This window comes from Sardina pilchardus, chromosome 24 (assembly GCF_963854185.1).
Source record: "Sardina pilchardus chromosome 24, fSarPil1.1, whole genome shotgun sequence".
In the NCBI taxonomy this organism is placed as follows: Eukaryota; Metazoa; Chordata; class Actinopteri; order Clupeiformes; family Clupeidae; genus Sardina; species Sardina pilchardus.
This window is the reverse complement of record NC_085017.1, coordinates 16,634,012-16,651,421: the sequence shown is the minus strand read 5'-3', so window position 1 is coordinate 16,651,421 and position 17,410 is coordinate 16,634,012. Positions and strand designations below refer to the sequence as shown.

General features: G+C 42.0%; 1 protein-coding gene across 1 annotated transcript in view; it reads left to right on the top strand.

The window, feature by feature from the left end:
* The window catches only part of col11a2 (collagen, type XI, alpha 2), a 43,956-nt gene extending 27,374 nt beyond the window's left edge, over positions 1–16,582 (top strand). Inside the window, 26 exon segments of the mRNA XM_062529593.1 lie at positions 1,215–1,268; positions 1,637–1,681; positions 1,994–2,047; positions 2,269–2,376; positions 2,799–2,852; positions 3,694–3,738; positions 3,842–3,895; positions 4,007–4,060; positions 4,787–4,984; positions 5,809–6,042; positions 6,391–6,498; positions 7,648–7,701; positions 8,077–8,130; positions 8,422–8,475; positions 9,181–9,234; positions 9,335–9,388; positions 9,522–9,629; positions 10,314–10,475; positions 11,222–11,275; positions 11,997–12,032; positions 12,148–12,201; positions 12,431–12,695; positions 13,037–13,149; positions 13,394–13,462; positions 13,656–13,898; positions 14,387–16,582. Coding sequence (XP_062385577.1) covers positions 1,215–1,268; positions 1,637–1,681; positions 1,994–2,047; positions 2,269–2,376; positions 2,799–2,852; positions 3,694–3,738; positions 3,842–3,895; positions 4,007–4,060; positions 4,787–4,984; positions 5,809–6,042; positions 6,391–6,498; positions 7,648–7,701; positions 8,077–8,130; positions 8,422–8,475; positions 9,181–9,234; positions 9,335–9,388; positions 9,522–9,629; positions 10,314–10,475; positions 11,222–11,275; positions 11,997–12,032; positions 12,148–12,201; positions 12,431–12,695; positions 13,037–13,149; positions 13,394–13,462; positions 13,656–13,898; positions 14,387–14,533 — 2,529 coding nt within the window. The 3' untranslated portion in view covers positions 14,534–16,582.
* The last annotated feature ends 828 nt before the right edge of the window (positions 16,583–17,410 follow it).

The following is a 17,410-nucleotide window of genomic DNA, read 5'->3' as shown; positions in this document are numbered from 1 at the left end:
GGAACTTTAACTAAAAATCTATGAACCTTTTGTACGGGAAAAGAATGACCTGAGTGTGGGCATGAATGACAGGGTGCCTTTGAGGGCACCTGTATTCAATTGGGTATTAATGGATATTGAATCAATGGCTTCAGATAAGCAACAGAACTAATAGTTACTTGTCTAACACGCTAGTTTTTGTTTTTACATTATGTACTTTGAGTTATTACAGTAAAGAGAAAGATTTACGGAATACATATATCAGCAGTAGCTAAGGAATAAATTAAACTCAAGAAATAAAATTAAACAAACTCAAGAACTCAAGAAACTCATGTCTGTAACATGTGTGTAAATGCTACTTTTTGTGATTTGACCACTGCCCTTTTGTAAAGAACAATATCACTTTCATGAATCATGACATTGTATTGTCACTATTAGATATGGCAAGCATATTGTCCGCACATAGAACAATAAACTCACATGGCAGAGAAAGGCACTGCAGTCAAATCAGTCAAATGAAATTTCAGTCTCACATTACAGTGACTGGAAATATGTAGCAATATCATTTTACAGGATTAAATATAATAAAATAAAAGCTATACAATTAAATCTATTTAAATCAAATAAATAAAACAATTGAAAAAGAAAGCTTACACAGTTCAAGCGTCAAGCTTTACCAGGATAGAGCCCCTTTCTGTTTTGTCCTTGGACTGATTGCTGGTATATTATATTGTGTTGCTAGCTAATATGCTACATTCAGCTTGTCATTACATATCATGTGTAGCAACACTATGCAGGTTTCCAAACCATTTTAAGGTACTTATTTGGCTGCAGTTAGTTTAACTTTGATCAAGTACAACTATCGTTAAAATTATAGTAACTATGAATTATTAAATTAATTATTTATTTATTGAAATGATTTATTCAGATACAAAATTATCCAGGGATCCCACCAGAGGCCAATGCTTTAGATGTTTGAAAGCCCTTTGGTTGTTAGTTAGTTAGCTTGTCAGTTTTATTCAAAACTCTAAAACCAGTGTCTATGTTTCAATTAAATGTTATATCTCCTATGTTATATTTACTCATTGTCAGGATTTGCACTTTGCTCAGCATTTCAATTAGGGCCCCTAGTGTTAGTTTGCTGAGTCTACACAGATATACTGGTATGTTACATTGTATGCCATTAACTTCAAAGAATCTATTTTTCTCATATCCTCTTTCTTATCGTATTCCAGGGACCAAGTGGCCCTCAGGGTCCTATTGGCTATCCTGGCCCTCGTGGAGTTAAGGTAAGTCATGATCATCGGTATTACCAAAATCACACCAATGATTTGTTTGGTGAAATGTGTTGATGTGGTTTGATTGACTTGTCTATATCCAACAATACATCACATTTTCAAATGGCAGATGATTCCACTCTCATTTGTTAAAACTGTTTTATTTAATTTTATTGCATTGTACAGCACAGTTTATAGAACTATATTTTATATCCAATAATATGAATTAGCCTAATTATATATTTTTAAAAAACAGCTATATTTAATTAAGTTATACACACTGTCCTATGGTTTCCTATATTCTTACTGTCAGAGAATTGTTTGTGTAACAGTACTGCACCTTTTGAAATATTTACTACGTTTCCACACAAACATTACAGGGCGAGCAAGGTATCCGTGGACTGAAGGGACACAAGGGTGAGAAGGTACGTGACAGTTTATGTGAACACTATTTTATCTTCTGTAATGCAAAAAAATAAAGACTTCTGTGTATATTTTAGAAACGTTACCAAAATGATTCAGTGGATAAACCATTGAAGTAATGCAATAAACTATGTGTATGGATGTCAGATAGAGAAGCTGTGGATGCCATTCTTCTCACCTTGCATTTTTATTTAGCATTTTGTTTTAATCATAAAAGTTTTACTGATGATAAAGTGTTTTTGTCCCTGGCCTCCATATTGGGGTTGTTCACCGTCGTTACTGAATATTCATGAAGTCATTTTCTGGATTACTAGGGTGAAGATGGGTTCCCTGGAATCAAAGGAGACTTTGGAGCAAAGGGAGAGAGAGTAAGGCTGATTTATATCCTTTTATTGACTTATTATCGCACATTATTACGTCATCAGTCTGATGCTATCTGATATTTTCAGTCACATTGTTTAGACCACCAAACGTTAGATAACTTCTGAACTTTGGTCATTTCATGCAGATCAATCAATAACAACTTTGAATGCTTAACACACTATTTGTTTAGTTTAATTTAACAATAATGCATTGAATGATCTGATAGGGAGAGTTGGGAGTTCCTGGACCCAGGGGAGAGGATGGTGCAGAGGGGCCTAAAGGTCGTGTTGGACCCCCTGGTGAGCTCGGACCTCTTGGTCTCATCGGAGAGAAGGTGGGTCAACAAAAATAATCATTCATCTAAATCAGACCTGGATAACACAGATAGATTCTAGATAAGACCTTTAAAGGATTCAAGGAAAACCATTATCAGACCTCCATGTAAGACAATACTGTATATGTATAACTTTATATAGGCTTTATGTGTTTGTAAGAGTTTGAGGGTCTGTACAATTAGTTTGAAGTATAAGGGTTTTATAGTATACAATGTTTTCTCTTTTTTGTTGTCTTATCTAAATACTTTTATTTAACTACAGGGTAAACTTGGAGTTCCTGGTCTGCCTGGATATCCTGGAAGACAAGGAATCAAGGTCAGTGACAGAAATGACTATAATTGATTCACTATGATAATTGACTCTGATAATTGAAATGATAGTTAGGTGCCCACACATCTGACATTATGTGTTATGTCCACAGGGATCTCTTGGTTTCCCAGGATTCCCTGGAACTAACGGCGAGAAAGGCGCAAGGGTAAGGGCCATTACAGGCATAAAGGAGAAATTATATTTCAGAATGAATGAATGAATGAATGGATGAATGAATGAATGAATGAATGAATGAATGAATGAATGAATGAATGAATGAAAAGATGAATGGATGAATGAATGAATGAATGGATGGATGGATGAATGAATGAATGAATGAACTGAAAAAAATTGTGAAAACTGAAATGTTTCAAATGAAAGTGCCAGTCAGTGGAGATGACATCACTATAATGACTTTTTAATGTTGTATAATGACAATATCATTGTGCTCAATCCATTGTTTATTGAGTTATGTAAATAGAGCGAAATAGACAGGTCATATTTGTGACATGCAGATCCACCTGTTTCTGAGGTCCATATTACTTACTTAACAGCTCATTTTTACATCTTTTTAGGGAATCATTGGAAAATCCGGCCCAAGAGGACAGAGGGGACCAACTGTAAGTTGCACAACACCACCAGATGCATCAGACATTTATCATGGAAATAGTTTAATTCACTTTAATTGGTCAGCCTGCATGTGTTGATACAATTTAGGTCAATTCAATTGTACTATTGTGTTTCAATTCCAGCCCCATTGCGTTTCAGTTGACCATGGTTGAGTTCAACTTACTTAAGCATCTCTTGGTGCTAGTGGGCAACTTTGAATTGAAATTGTTGTGTTGCATCTCTTTTAGGGACCCAGAGGCCAGAGGGGCCCTCGTGGTTCCACCGGAAAGCTTGGAGCCAAGGTGAGATGCTGAAAATGAAGGTTATTAAAGATGAATTATCAATACATGTGAGCTCAAGTAAACTAATTGCGCTAAACTTTTTTTTTTCTCTCACAGGGTTCATCAGGAAGTGATGGTCCTTCCGGTCCACCAGGAGAGAGAGTGAGTGACGAGACTCATCAATGACATTTGTTATTATTTATTTGTTATCAAATTTTAACAAATGTTACTATCATGACTCACATTATGTCATTGTTCTTTACAGGGACTGCCCGGGCCTCAAGGAGCGAACGGATTCCCTGGGCCAAAGGGACCTCCCGTAAGAAAGGCCATTGTGTATTAATGCAATTTACACAGTCTAGCAAGAAAAATGCTGTAGTGTCAGTGTGTCATATTTGAACTTCGACCTTTTTCCTTTAATCCATCCAAGGGACCACCAGGAAAAGATGGACTGCCCGGACACCCTGGACAGAGAGGCGAAGTCGTAAGTTTTAAAGCCTTATTGCAGTTGCACCGTATGTATGATTTACATCACTCAAGTTGCAGGACTACTCATTGCCATTTCATACAGAGCTCATTATTATTATTTGAATATTGTGTATGTTTACATACCCTAGGAGCCCATGAAGCATCATGATTGAACCAATTAATTGTCTCTTTGACAGGGATTCCAAGGCAAGACTGGCCCTCCTGGAGGACCCGGAGTTGTTGGACCTCAGGTAAGCCATTTTTGTTGCTGATTGGTTCAACCTTGGGGTACAAACCCATGACCTCGGGGATTGGCATTCTAGTACTGGGAGTCACTTTTACCGAAGCCTCTCAAGATTTGAGCACTTCCAATATATGTCCTTAGTCATAATTCATTCATTTAAATCAATTTGAAATTTGTAAGATGTAGCTGTGTAGCCTACATATTCAAGGAGCCACACAGAAAAAAATAATTGTTTGCCACCTATGGATGGGTTACCTGATGACACCTATTGGTGACCTTTAGTAAATTGGTTTATTAGTTTAATTACACTATTAGCTGTTGTCTATGTTCTCTTGTCTATGTCTTCTATGATGTGCACTGTATCACCTGATCTTGATTGATATTGATTAAGGCTATCAGTTTTGGGTGATTGTATAAAACACCTTGCATCTGGATGTCAACACTGCATACCGTAGTGTCAGGTCTTTTACTCAACTATTGTGTTATGCATTGTCATAGGGTCCTGCAGGCGAGACCGGCCCAATGGGTGAGCGTGGACATTCTGGCCCCCCTGGACCACCAGGTGAGCAAGGCTTGGCTGGACCCTCTGGAAAGGAAGGAACCAAGGGCGACCCTGGTCCTCCTGGTGGCCCCGGAAAAGATGGACCCCCTGGTCTGAGAGGATTCCCCGGAGAGAGAGGACTGCCAGGAACCCCGGTGAGAAATCTGACCAACCAACAAGGTTTTGCTAAGTGCTAATGCTGGATGATGCTAACGTTGAGATTATTGTTTCGTCACTAAAGGCCTATTTTACCACACCGATTGAAAAGACAGCTCCAAATACAAGAACAAAACACATGTTGGATTGTAATTGGTTCACACAATTCTGGGAAGGATATTCATTAAATGCATTAAACCCTTATGCTCTTTTGTAGGGCGGCCCTGGACTCAAAGGAAGTGAAGGCCCAGCTGGTCCCCCTGGCCCCGCTGTAAGTCTCTCAAACAAAACAACCATTAGATGTTATTCCTATGGGTCTGTTATTGGCCACTAATTGGGCTCTACTGTGGGAAACTCACAATATTCATATTCATAAGTGGGACTGGTGGTGATTAAATGTCGCTTCCATAACCCCAGGGATCTTCAGGTGAGAGAGGCTCAGCTGGCGGAGCAGGCCCCATCGGACCCCCAGGAAGACCTGGCCCTCAGGGACCACCTGGAGCTGCAGGAGAGAAGGGAGTGCCTGTAAGTTTGTCTTCCCCACACAAAGCCTGTGACACAGGACATATTACATTGTATTGTATTGTCTTTGCTATTGTATAGTCTTCTGTCTCTGTCTTCTGACGATTCTTTTTTTATGTTCCTACTTGTTTAAAGTATATTATTTTGTCTGTTATTATCTGCTTTTCTGGTATCATAATATAGCTGTCATTAAAAGGGTAATTGGCAAAAAACGAGTTGTTGACGGTAATGTTGGTTGGATACTGTGATGCAGTCTTGACTCTCTTCTCTTGTACCACTTTACTACTTCCGTCCCTCTCAGGGAGAGAAAGGACCTATGGGCCCAGCTGGTCGTGACGGACTTCAAGGCCCAGTGGGTCTCCCTGGCCCTGCAGGACCACCAGGAGTTCCCGGAGAGGACGGAGACAAGGCCAGTGACCCATCCAATACCTCCAATACTGTTACCATATGTGTCCCGTTTTAAGAACTTTGGAGGTTCTGGAGAGATTTGTTTTTGTGTACTGTGTCCGTAATGCTTTGGTTGCTCTGCTACAGGGTGAGGTTGGTGAGCACGGCCAGAAGGGAGCCAAGGGAGGGAAGGGAGAGCAGGTGAGCAACACCGTAGTCTTTGACATTGTAGTGTAATTGAACTGTAACATCCGTCTCTCTCAATATTGCCTATCCCTCAATATCTGTTTCTTTATTCCAAAGGGTCCTCCTGGTCCACCAGGATCAATGGGTCCAGTTGGCCAGCCCGGTGCTGCTGTAAGTATGAGAAAAAAATCATTTCTTGATGCTCTATCTAATAGCTTCTGATAGCGTTCCTATTGTCCGTTGGCGTTGATGCAGGAGGTTCTGATTCCGGTTTGGAAGTTCTGATTCCGGGTTCCTATGTGCTTTGTAGGGAGCTGATGGTGAGACAGGTGCCAGAGGTCAACAGGGTATCTTTGGAGCCAAGGGAGATGAAGGAACAAGAGGATTCCCAGGACCTCCTGGTCCAATTGGTCTGCAGGTACGTAGACATTTCTTTTCTTTTCATACATTTACAAACAAGTGTATCTTTGCATATTTCTTTTGAACCTTCAGGGTTCAAATATAGTTTGTGTCTGAAGCTGTTCTTTCCTCTGTGTAGGGACTGCCTGGCCCATCTGGAGAGAAGGGAGAGACTGGAGATGGTGGACCAATGGTATGATACCACTCTTGCACTTTAGCACTGTTTGTACACTGCGACTACACATCATCAGCAAATCCAACCACAGAAGAAATAATGATTATTTAGATTTGTGCCTTGGTTTGATGTATTTTTGCAATACTGATTATTAATTGAAATACACAATGGAATTAATAGTGCGGTTGACTTGACTCTTTTTTTGTGTTTTGTTTACAGGGACCTCCTGGTCCTCCAGGACCCCGTGGCCCAGCTGGTCCCAATGGTGCAGATGTAAGTCTGTCTGTCTGTCTGTCTGTCCATTTCTTTGGTCATCTGTCTGGTAGATATGTCACCATAGTCCTGTTTATCCATTGTTTTGGATTGCTTTAGTTAGCTTTGCAGCACAAGTTGGCATTTTAGACCAAAGAAGCAAAAGGCTGGAGTAGGAAATAATCTCCCCACACACACATCCCAGATTGTCACGAGTGGTGAATCAAACGCAAAATTGTCCTGATTCTCCACAATCAGACAATGTGACAACGAAGGACATGATCGTTCTCTTTCCTCATTCCTCTCGGTGTAGTTACTGTATGTCAGTGTCACATTTGGACTAAAATAACATAACATAATGTCACTGCAATCGAGGACATCATGCTGTTATCATATACTTTAATCATCCATTTATAGCCTGTCATGGTGGCGTAAGCTAATTATATGCTCTATGTTTGACTGTGTATCATTGTAATTGTAGTTTTTAACCCTACTGAAGGGGAATCCAATTCGTTCAAACGTGCAATTAGCCAATTGCCATGTCAATATCAGTGTTTAGAATGCTATATGCTGATAGGTACTGTAGGATTACATGATGGTTGTTTCACTCAGAGCAATTATTCTTGTCATGTCAAAGACACAAAATACACATGAGCAAATTAAACGTACATTTGAATAATTGTATATTGCTAATTATTTTGAGTTTGATGCCCGCTCATGCCACATATTTTTCCTTATTAGGGTCCTCAAGGTCCTCCTGGAGGAATTGGCAACCCAGGTCCCGCAGGAGAGAAGGTATGGTTTTAAATAATAAAAATAATAATAATAATATGAGTTCAAATTAGAATTGTTAAGTCAACACTAACAACTGATATGCCTGGCGGGTATAGACTCAGCATGCTCAAGGAACCATACAACAAAGCACAATTGTTGGCTCTATGTTTGTAACAAAGAAATAATGGTAACATCAGTTATGTTAGATATGTCATATGTTAGTTATGTTATGTTAAAAGCGAGGGAGTGATTATGACACTATTTATATTATTTATACTTCTGAAGTCAGTAAATAGCTGATCATTGGTGGTTGTACAAGTGTCACACATTGCTTATTGAGAGCGTTTTAACAATGACTGAACCCATGGACTAACCAAAGATATCCCTCACTGACAGGGAGAGCCTGGTGAGTCTGGTCCACCTGGAATTGGCGGAGAGCCTGGAAAGAAGGTAACTGTTTACTGCTGTCATCCCACTCATACCTGAAGTAGACCACATCAAATCTGGCCTATGACTGACAGCCATATTGTCCAATGACAGGGTCCTCGTGGAGAGCGTGGTGAGAAGGGAGAGTCTGGACAACCCGGAGTTGCTGGACCAGGAGGCGGAAGAGGACCTACCGGAGATGACGGACCCAAAGGAAACCCTGTGAGTGAAAGCCATGCATGACAGTCAGTGCAATAATACAGAATTTGTTATACATGTACAAATATATAACATATTACATTTGTGTTTGTGTAGGGCCCTGTTGGTTTCCCTGGTGATCCTGGTCCCCCTGGTGAGGTCGGCCCCAGAGTAAGTACAGACCGCTCATTTATCGCGTTAATGATGCCATACGCCATCAATTCAGCATATAATATTTTGAGATAATGGCATGGAAGAGGAAGATTGGTTAGCTTGGTTATTACCTCAGATGTGCAAATGATGGTCAAGATATTTGGTTTAGGTTGGCTGCTGTCTATAAGTGATTGCCTATGATTAATGCAAATAATGCTGCGTCATTATACGCTTTATAACATGCATTTGGTCTTTTCTAGGGAGCTGATGGAGCCAAGGGAGAGAGAGGAGAGGACGGTGAACAAGGAGAAGCTGTGAGTAACCATCACTCCTGTTTGTACCTGAGCAAAGTACCACTCAGCTTCTTTTCTTTTTAGTTACCATGGTTACTGCTGCAGTGCTTTCAGACCCTGTCAGCATACTTGCTGTCTGGCAAGTAGAAACAAAAGTACTGTATACCCATAGAGGGCCTCAGGTACAGTTGCATACACAGTAGAAATAGACCATTTCTTCTTCACTTCTGCTCCTTACACAGTAATAAATTGCATTGATAAATTGCATGCAAATTATTGTGACCAAAATGCAGATGTGTTATACTGGTAGGCTGGATATGATGCAGTTTAATTACTTAAATGTCAAATAATTGCTTTTCATCATAATGATGTTGCATATTGTGTCATTACTCATTTGATGAACGCTTTTCTCTTATTCACTCTCATCTAGGGCTCTCCAGGACCTTCTGGTGAGAACGGACCACCCGGGCCTCCCGGAAAGAGGGTATGTATGATGTGGAATATTGAGCAAAGTCCAGCTGCTACACACCATCAGAGTTCATCCATGGCTAATCATATTCAACTTGTGATTGTTCAATGCTTAGGGTCCTGCCGGCACAAGAGGACCAGAGGGACGTCAGGGAGAGAAGGGCGCCAAGGTAAGTGTGGCCAGGTGTCACTAATGATGCACTTTCAGTTATGGTTTCTAAAAGTAGAAAAATGAGGATTGTGTTGATCACGGCGTTAACACAACTGAATGTCAAAGTGCTGCTTGCTCTTCTTCTGCTTTAGGGAGATTCAGGTGCCAAAGGACCTGCAGGAAAGACCGGCCCAGTCGGAGCTCAGGGCAACCCAGGAAAACCAGGAACTGAGGGTCTGAGAGGACTTCCTGGATCAGTGGTATGACACTACACTTTTCAGCCATTCAGATCTTTCTCCAGGAACCTGGACTGGGCAACCCAGGCCATCACAGCAGGGAACTGCGCAATCTCCACTGCTCTCTTGCTCCGAAGAAAAACAGTTATCTTGCTCAGTTGAAATAAGCCTCTGGTAAAAATAGACCAGTGTGAACAGACCTCCCTGAGTCTTAGAGCAGTTCAGCAGGAAGTGTTTGAATGAAACAACTGTTGTGAGATTATAATACTTTGGCCCCCAGTCCTCCCTCTCTCTCTCTTTACACTGACTGCTTTTGAAGTGGCTAGAATGTGCACTGTGTTTTGCAGAATAAAGCAGTCAATTCAATTCAGTGATATTTATAGCGCACTTGACAATTGAGTCAGGTATCTTATGTATAGACACAATAGCATAGGCCAGTTGTCCATATTATCTCTTCACACCTTTTTGAGATTTCTCTTAAATCCTCCATGGGAGATGATCAAATGCTTCTCTCTCTCTCTCTCTCTCTCTTCCAGGGTGAACAAGGCTCTCCTGGACCTGCTGGCCAGCAAGGACCTCCTGGACCTCTTGTAAGATCAAAATCAAATAACCTTATTAGAGACTCAGATAATAGGTGAGCACAACTGGAGCTCACTCTACTTCCTGTATTGATTCATTTACCTCTATCGATCTCTTTCTCTTTGCCAGGGTCCTCCAGGTTTGCTTGGTCTTCGCGGAGACCCCGGTGCCAAGGGCGAGAAGGGACACCCAGGTATGATCGGTCTGATTGGACCTCCCGGTGAACAGGGAGAGAAGGGTGACCGAGGACTTTCAGGGCCCCAGGGAACAAATGGACCCAAGGGAGAGACTGTGAGTGACATCCACCATCATTGGTTCAGCCACGGTTGTTTGTACCAAAGATTCTAGAACAGAGCAAGATGGATCAGTTGCGTCAAAAGAATGAAGTACGGTACAGGGCGCCATTTTGGTAAGCTCAGCAACATTTCTGACACAGTTCCAATCATATAAACCCACCTCAACAGCTGTTTTTGCCGTTGCCAGCTCTTTTTGTTTTGTTTTGTTACTCGGTAATGATCTGGCCGTGTGAAAGGCACGATTTATTACTTTTCGGCTTACCAAAATGGCGCCCATGGAGCGTTAGAATGTACTTCAAAAAATCCAACGTATTCTCCGGCCAGTGATCCATCTTGCTCTGTTCTAGAATCTTTGGTTTGTACTCTCTAAAGACAGTTAAAAATATGCACCCTTGGAGGTGTTTTGGCTTGTGGCCATTTGGGAACCTTGGGGGAAGTTGCTTAAATCCTGTGTGGAAGTCCTTTGGAGTATACTCCACATTTTCAAGGGGTTAGGTTACCATTAGCATTGGGCTTAACTTCCTAGATTGTACCCGTTGTGTACCATAACACCATGTCTTGTGCTGTTGAACTGAAATTCTTTGACGTGATCAGAGTGTATGTCTGATGCCACCGGATCTTTGGCCTTGTTAGCGTTAGCATGACTTTGATAGAGACTCTCCGTTAGCAATATCCCCTACTGTACCATGAAGTCATGTTTTCATAACTCTACATTTTGTCTATGAACTGCTTTTCCTGTAGGGTATGCCTGGTGGTACTGGACCTCTCGGTCCTGCTGGTCCTGCTGGTCTGCCTGTAAGTCCATTTAACTTACTTTTTGTGCTATATGTTGTGTTACAAGGACAGATCTACTGACATTTATGAAACATGTTAAAAGGATTGTTGTCCCTCTAATGAGGTGAAATAAAATAAAAGGTTCTGACTTCTAATTGCTAGTGAGTTAGTGACAGTTAGTGATACTGTCTGAAATTCCCTTTCTGATCCCCTCCTGTCCACTAGGGGCACACAGTGGCAGTTGTCACACCAGTTAGGGGGAGGGACTCAAACTACATTGTGAACGCTATCATGTGGGCAATCTGGGGTATAGTAGGCCTCAAATGGTCTGAATTGACACCCTTGGTGTGAATGAAACTCTATCTCCCGTAGACATAGCAGTAATCATTCATGAAGAAAAATGCTGCCCATGTTCATACCCCTTTGACAATGAATATTTGCTGCTTTTGTCTGAGTTGGTACTTAACAATTCACTCCCAAACCTATTTGACAATTGGTGGTTGTCTTTGATGACCAGATTTGCATTAGAATGGGTGATGGGCAATGTGTGAATCTTTCCTTATTTCCATGAGAAGGTGATTTGGGTGTGCCCATCGCTCCCTATTTCCATGATAAGTGGGCTGGTTGGATGAGCCGGGGTGCTCTAATCAAATTCGGTCTGATTGACTCTCACATTCTGGGACAGGATTGGCTGTAATCTTTCTGAAGTATCTTCTTCTAATTGTCTGTCTATCTTTCCCAGGGCCCCAGAGGTGTCAAGGGAGCTAAAGGTGCTTCAGTAAGTATTTCACATTTAATTCCAGTTCCCAACGATTTGATTACCACAGCAGTCATAACAGGATTTTGAGCTCCCAGATGATGGCAGAAACTAATGTCTGTGTCTTGTACTTTAGGGCGGTGCTGGCCCCAAGGGAGAGAAGGGTGTAAATGGACCTCCAGGACCTCCTGTAAGTTATCCTCATGATATTGACATCTAAAATAAATGTGTACACAAAATGTGCAAAACACATGGACATCTTCTGAATAGCAATGCTATATTCACACAAGTACATAATTGTAGAATTTTCTAGAAGAGTAGAAATTTAATTGTCTCCATTTGTCAGGACAAACGGTTTAACTTCTTTAACGTTATTGAAAATAGAAAATCAATTCTTCCCCCTTGCGCTTCACATATAGGGACCTCCAGGTGATGTCATCCAGCCACTGCCCATCCAGATCCCCAAGAAGTCCAAGCGCTCCATCGATGCCAGCCAGATGGTGGAGACCGACGGCACAGCAGCTGACGCCGCCGGTGCCGCCAACGAGGGCATGGAGGAGATCTACGGCTCCCTCAACTCCCTGCGCCAGGAGATCGAGGCCATTCGCTTCCCTCTCGGCACCCAGGAGAGCCCAGCACGTACCTGCCAGGACCTCATGCTCAGCCAGCCAGAGTACAAAGACGGTACGGCGGCGACCCAAATAGAGACCTAGATAACACTACAGACATATTAAAGCTTGTTAGCGTGGTTGGCTTGTTATGTCAGAGTGTTTCTGCGTCTGTGCAGTCATACATACACTGAAACCCATGATGGAATTATCTGACTCTCCAGAGAGAGTCAGATAATTAGCACAGGCTGATAGATACTGTGTTGTGAAGACAAGACACAAATGTTAAAATAACAAACAAAAGTCATCAGTAGATCAACTGCAACTGTGGTAGTAATTGAGGAAATCAAACTCACATCCCATAATACACATCACAGCAGTATTTTGACTGACCTATCCCTTTTGTGCCCCCCACAGGAGAGTACTGGATTGACCCCAACCAGGGATGCCATCGCGATTCCTTCAAAGTTTACTGCAATTTCACAGCTGGTGGAGAGACATGTCTCTACCCAAGCAAGGCCATGGAGAATGTAAGTCTAAGATCTGTCAGGTTTGCATAAAATACATTTTCTTAACATGGTCCAGCTATAGCACTAAAGTGACCAAAGGCAAAAATGTCAAAGCTTGTGACATCACATTACTCTTCAGCCTGTAAGCTGAAGAAATGGTTCTTCAGCTTTCAGCTTTTCATTTCAGGTGAAATGGTTATGCATAATACTGAAGTAAACTGAACTAAACTGAGTGTTCTGTTTATTTCTCCCCATCTGTTGCCAGGTGAAATTGAACTCTTGGGCCAAGGAGACCCCTGGGTCCTGGTACAGTAAATTTTCAAAGGGAAGCAAGGTGAGAATTCCACAGGGTTTTTGTCTTCATCACAGTTCAATAGTTACCGGTACCCTCAGATAGAAAATATATGATATTACACTGCAAATTGATTAGAGGAAATCCCTAATGATTCTAATCGATTACACTTCTAATTCAATGGATTAGAGTATCCCCTCTGAATGACCATTTTTTCCCCTCACACTTCTTTTAGTTCACATACGTGGACTCCGTTGGCGAACCAGTGGGCGTAGTCCAGCTGGGCTTCCTGCGGCTATTGAGCGTCCAGGCCCGCCAGAACCTTACCTACCACTGCCACCGCTCCGTGGCCTGGGCCGACCGCACTACCAAGGACAAGGACCAGTATCAGCGGGCACTGCGCCTCCAGGGCGCCAACGAAGAGGAGCTCGCCTACGAGACCAGCCCCTACATCAAGGCTCTCGAGGACGGCTGCTCGGTACGTACCGACAAGCTAGCAGGGATCAGAATGCACATATGACCTTCCTGAAATTATACCATAATAATACAGTTACTGGTCTCTCCATGAACTTACACCCAAAAGGCTTACTTGGTACCGGGGAGAAAGAGAAGCATTCGTCTCCACCTAAGTTAACAGACGCAATAGAAAGAAAGTACTTGATATTACACCACTGTTGGTGCATGCATGCTTCTCAAGTTAAATAGAGAGCTCTGTAACATGAAGTTTGAGAGAAGCTCAGCGCTTGAGTGAGTGGAGTTCCCTGACTTTATCGCACCATTGGGTGCTACACATTGGAGGTGGTTAGTGAGGTTCACTGTAAAGCACATTAGGCGCCTTTAAAACGCGCTACATAAATGCAATGCGTTGTTGTTGTTGTTGTTATCATTGTGGTATAGTTCACTGCGATTAGCCACTAGGTAACGTGTGTAACTTCTCTGTGTTTTCTGTCTGCTATGTGTCTGCAGTATCGTAAGGGTTACGACAGGACGGTGCTGGAGGTCAACACGCCTCAAGTGGAGCAGCTCCCTCTGCTGGACATGAAGATCTCAGACTTTGGGGAGAATAACCAGAAATTTGGCTTTGAAGTGGGACCTGTCTGCTTCCTGGGTTAAAACACATGCAGTGAGAGAGGGGAACACAAGCATCGACACACTCGAAGCACACAGACACACACTTACACTGATGCACTCACTCACATACACGGACATGCACTTATACAACACATATTGATACAACCACATAGATGTGCCAATATGAATGCTCAGTGTTTTTTTTTTAAGTTAAAAATGTGGAATACACACACTCATACACCTGCACAGGCATGCACACACACACACACAAATACACAAGATCTGTTGTTAAACAGACCTGCACTCACTTAAGAACATGCCCAGGGAAAACGACTCCCAAAGACCAACGGACGAGAAGAGAAGAGTAGAACACGCCCGCACTCTCGCAGGGAGGAGAGCCAAGATAGAACTGTGAGAGGAGAAAGGGTTCTGGCCCCGACTAGAACTGTGTTCTTCTGTAATGAGTGGCTGAACTTAAAGGGTCAGCGACAAATCCATTTCCGCCCGTCCCCAAGCCCCCCCACCCCGCCGCCCCTCCCCAGGTTTCGGAGACCCCCCCCCCCCTCTCGCTCCTGTCCCCTCCCCGCTGATTTTTCTTTTCGAGGCGTCTCACCCTCTCTACCTCTTTGCTTTGTCCCTCAGCACCCAGCCTCATAGAAAAGGCCCAGCCCCGCTCCCTGTGCCTCACGTCCTGTGTCTTGAAACGCAAAAACAAACAAACAAACAAAAATGGATGCCCTCAAACGCAAGCCCAAATAAACCACGGAAGTTTCGCCAGCTGACGATGGACACCTGTCGACCGACAAGTAAGAGGGTAAAATCAGACTGAGGAACAGGGAATTTAACAAAGCGCACACTAAAGGAAATATCAAGCAGGAACAATAATGTCAAATGTGGCTTTACAGTGTGTCTGTTGACAGGAGCCTACTGTTCATTCATAGGTCCATCTACAGTGACACACCTGATTTATCCAAGCTGTTGTGTTAAACCTTAAACGGTGTGTTCACGGCTATGTCTTCTACAAAGTTTCTTAAAATGACAAGAGGTAAGACGGATACATTTAGCACAGCTGTTGGCGTACGTTTGAGAAAAGCCATTTTTTTTCAACCCCAGCAGTAATAAAAAAATATCTCGTCCTAACAGCAATGTGTTCTGTACTTCATGTCTGTTTATTGGGTTCACAATGTTGCATGTATTTGGGCAGAAATGGGATCAAATGTACTGAACTTGATGTGTTTGCTGTACATGTATTGTAGATTTGATTAAAGTTGTTCAGTATACGGCTGCAGTTAAAAGGCAAGGCTTGAGCACAAACGCCATCGTACCAATCCAGTATTGATGTTTTGGAAGGTGGAGGACAGTGGGTTATAATATCTGACCCTTTGCCAAATGCAATTGGTATTAGACTATCAAGTATGCCTGGGGTGTAAAATGTGTATGTATGCGCTCTTTTTGGTACTTCATCTTTTTCTATGTATCAGTGAATAAAACAAAAAAAGCACACAAACAAAAACTGTGTTGCTAGGTGCTACTTCTACCAAAGGAGGCAGCGTTCAGCACGAAACCTCATTTGATTATGCCGCCCTTTCATGTCAACAGTGATTTTGTTTTTCTTTGGCTGGACTTTGTGCATTACAACTCATTTGTACAGAGATACTGATATTCTATTGTATTTATTGTTAAAGGGAATGAACAGAACAGGGTGCTCTAAATCCTTCCAAAACTCTGCCGTTTTCAAGAAAGAAAAATTGTGGTATTTCGTTTGTATTTATTTCCTGTAGTTTTCACTTGATGGGTCATAAATCAATTAAATATATACATTAAAACCTAATCTGACTTGATCTGTGCAATACTCATGGTCTATGCATGTTAACAGGGCCTTATGCTGTCAATCTTCTGACGTATAGTCTCTTTGCAATCACACAGTTCACAAGGACAATCCCATTTGTGGACGTTGTGTGGAGTTTGATTCTTACGCTTTGTCATGGCTAGGTTTGGCTGGGCTACTGTGGGTCACTGAGGTTCCGTCTAGGTGATCAACAGAAACAAAGAGTGCAGGATGGCATGGATGTGGGACTCCAGCGGGCAAGAGACGGCTCGTGGGAGGGTGGGATGAGGGAGGACAATTTCCAAACATTGTAATATAATTAATTAAAGCAATGGTGAAATACAATATTGTTTAATTTTTTTTTATTTTGTGTTGCTTTGATTCTCTTGTAATATTATAGGGATTGGGGGACGACCAATGAAAAGATAACCTGGGGAAATAAAAGTTGTCCGTGTGGTTTTCACTAGAGAGCCGTGCAGAAGATGCATTTTTTTTATTTGTTTGTTTGATTTCAAATGAAAAACAGACATCTGTTTCATAAAAGTATGGTGCTGACAAGAGAAAAAATATTTTATAATGTTTGTAAGTAATTTTGAAAAATTCTGTTTCTGTAATATATCATCTTTTTAAAAAGAGCTGCTTGTCTTCTTTGTTCATTCTCCCCTCAATATGCCCCTTGTTAAAAAAAAAAACTTTTCTATGGGCTGAATGCATGTTGCACAGGAAAATTGTGGTTTGTGTTTTGAATAAATTTCACCTCCTTTTTCTCACTGCAGTCAGTTAATCAGACGTTCACTATCCTCCACGGTTCATCAGCCGAGATGACCAGAAATAAACTCCACACAATAGCCGCAGACTCAGTGCACCACAGGGAGCACATAGTCTTCACCAGATCTGAATTCTCAGACATCTTTCGCCTTTGTTCTCTCTGGTTGCTGTGCAGTATTCCTTGCTTTGGCTTTTGATCATGTTTCCACAATCTGAGCTTGTGTGTGTGTGTCTGAGCTCACTGTCCTTTTTTTTTGTTCAAAGTTTCCCATTAAACCACACGCCGACGCACTTTCACAGCCTGTATATTAGTGTCTCTTGTT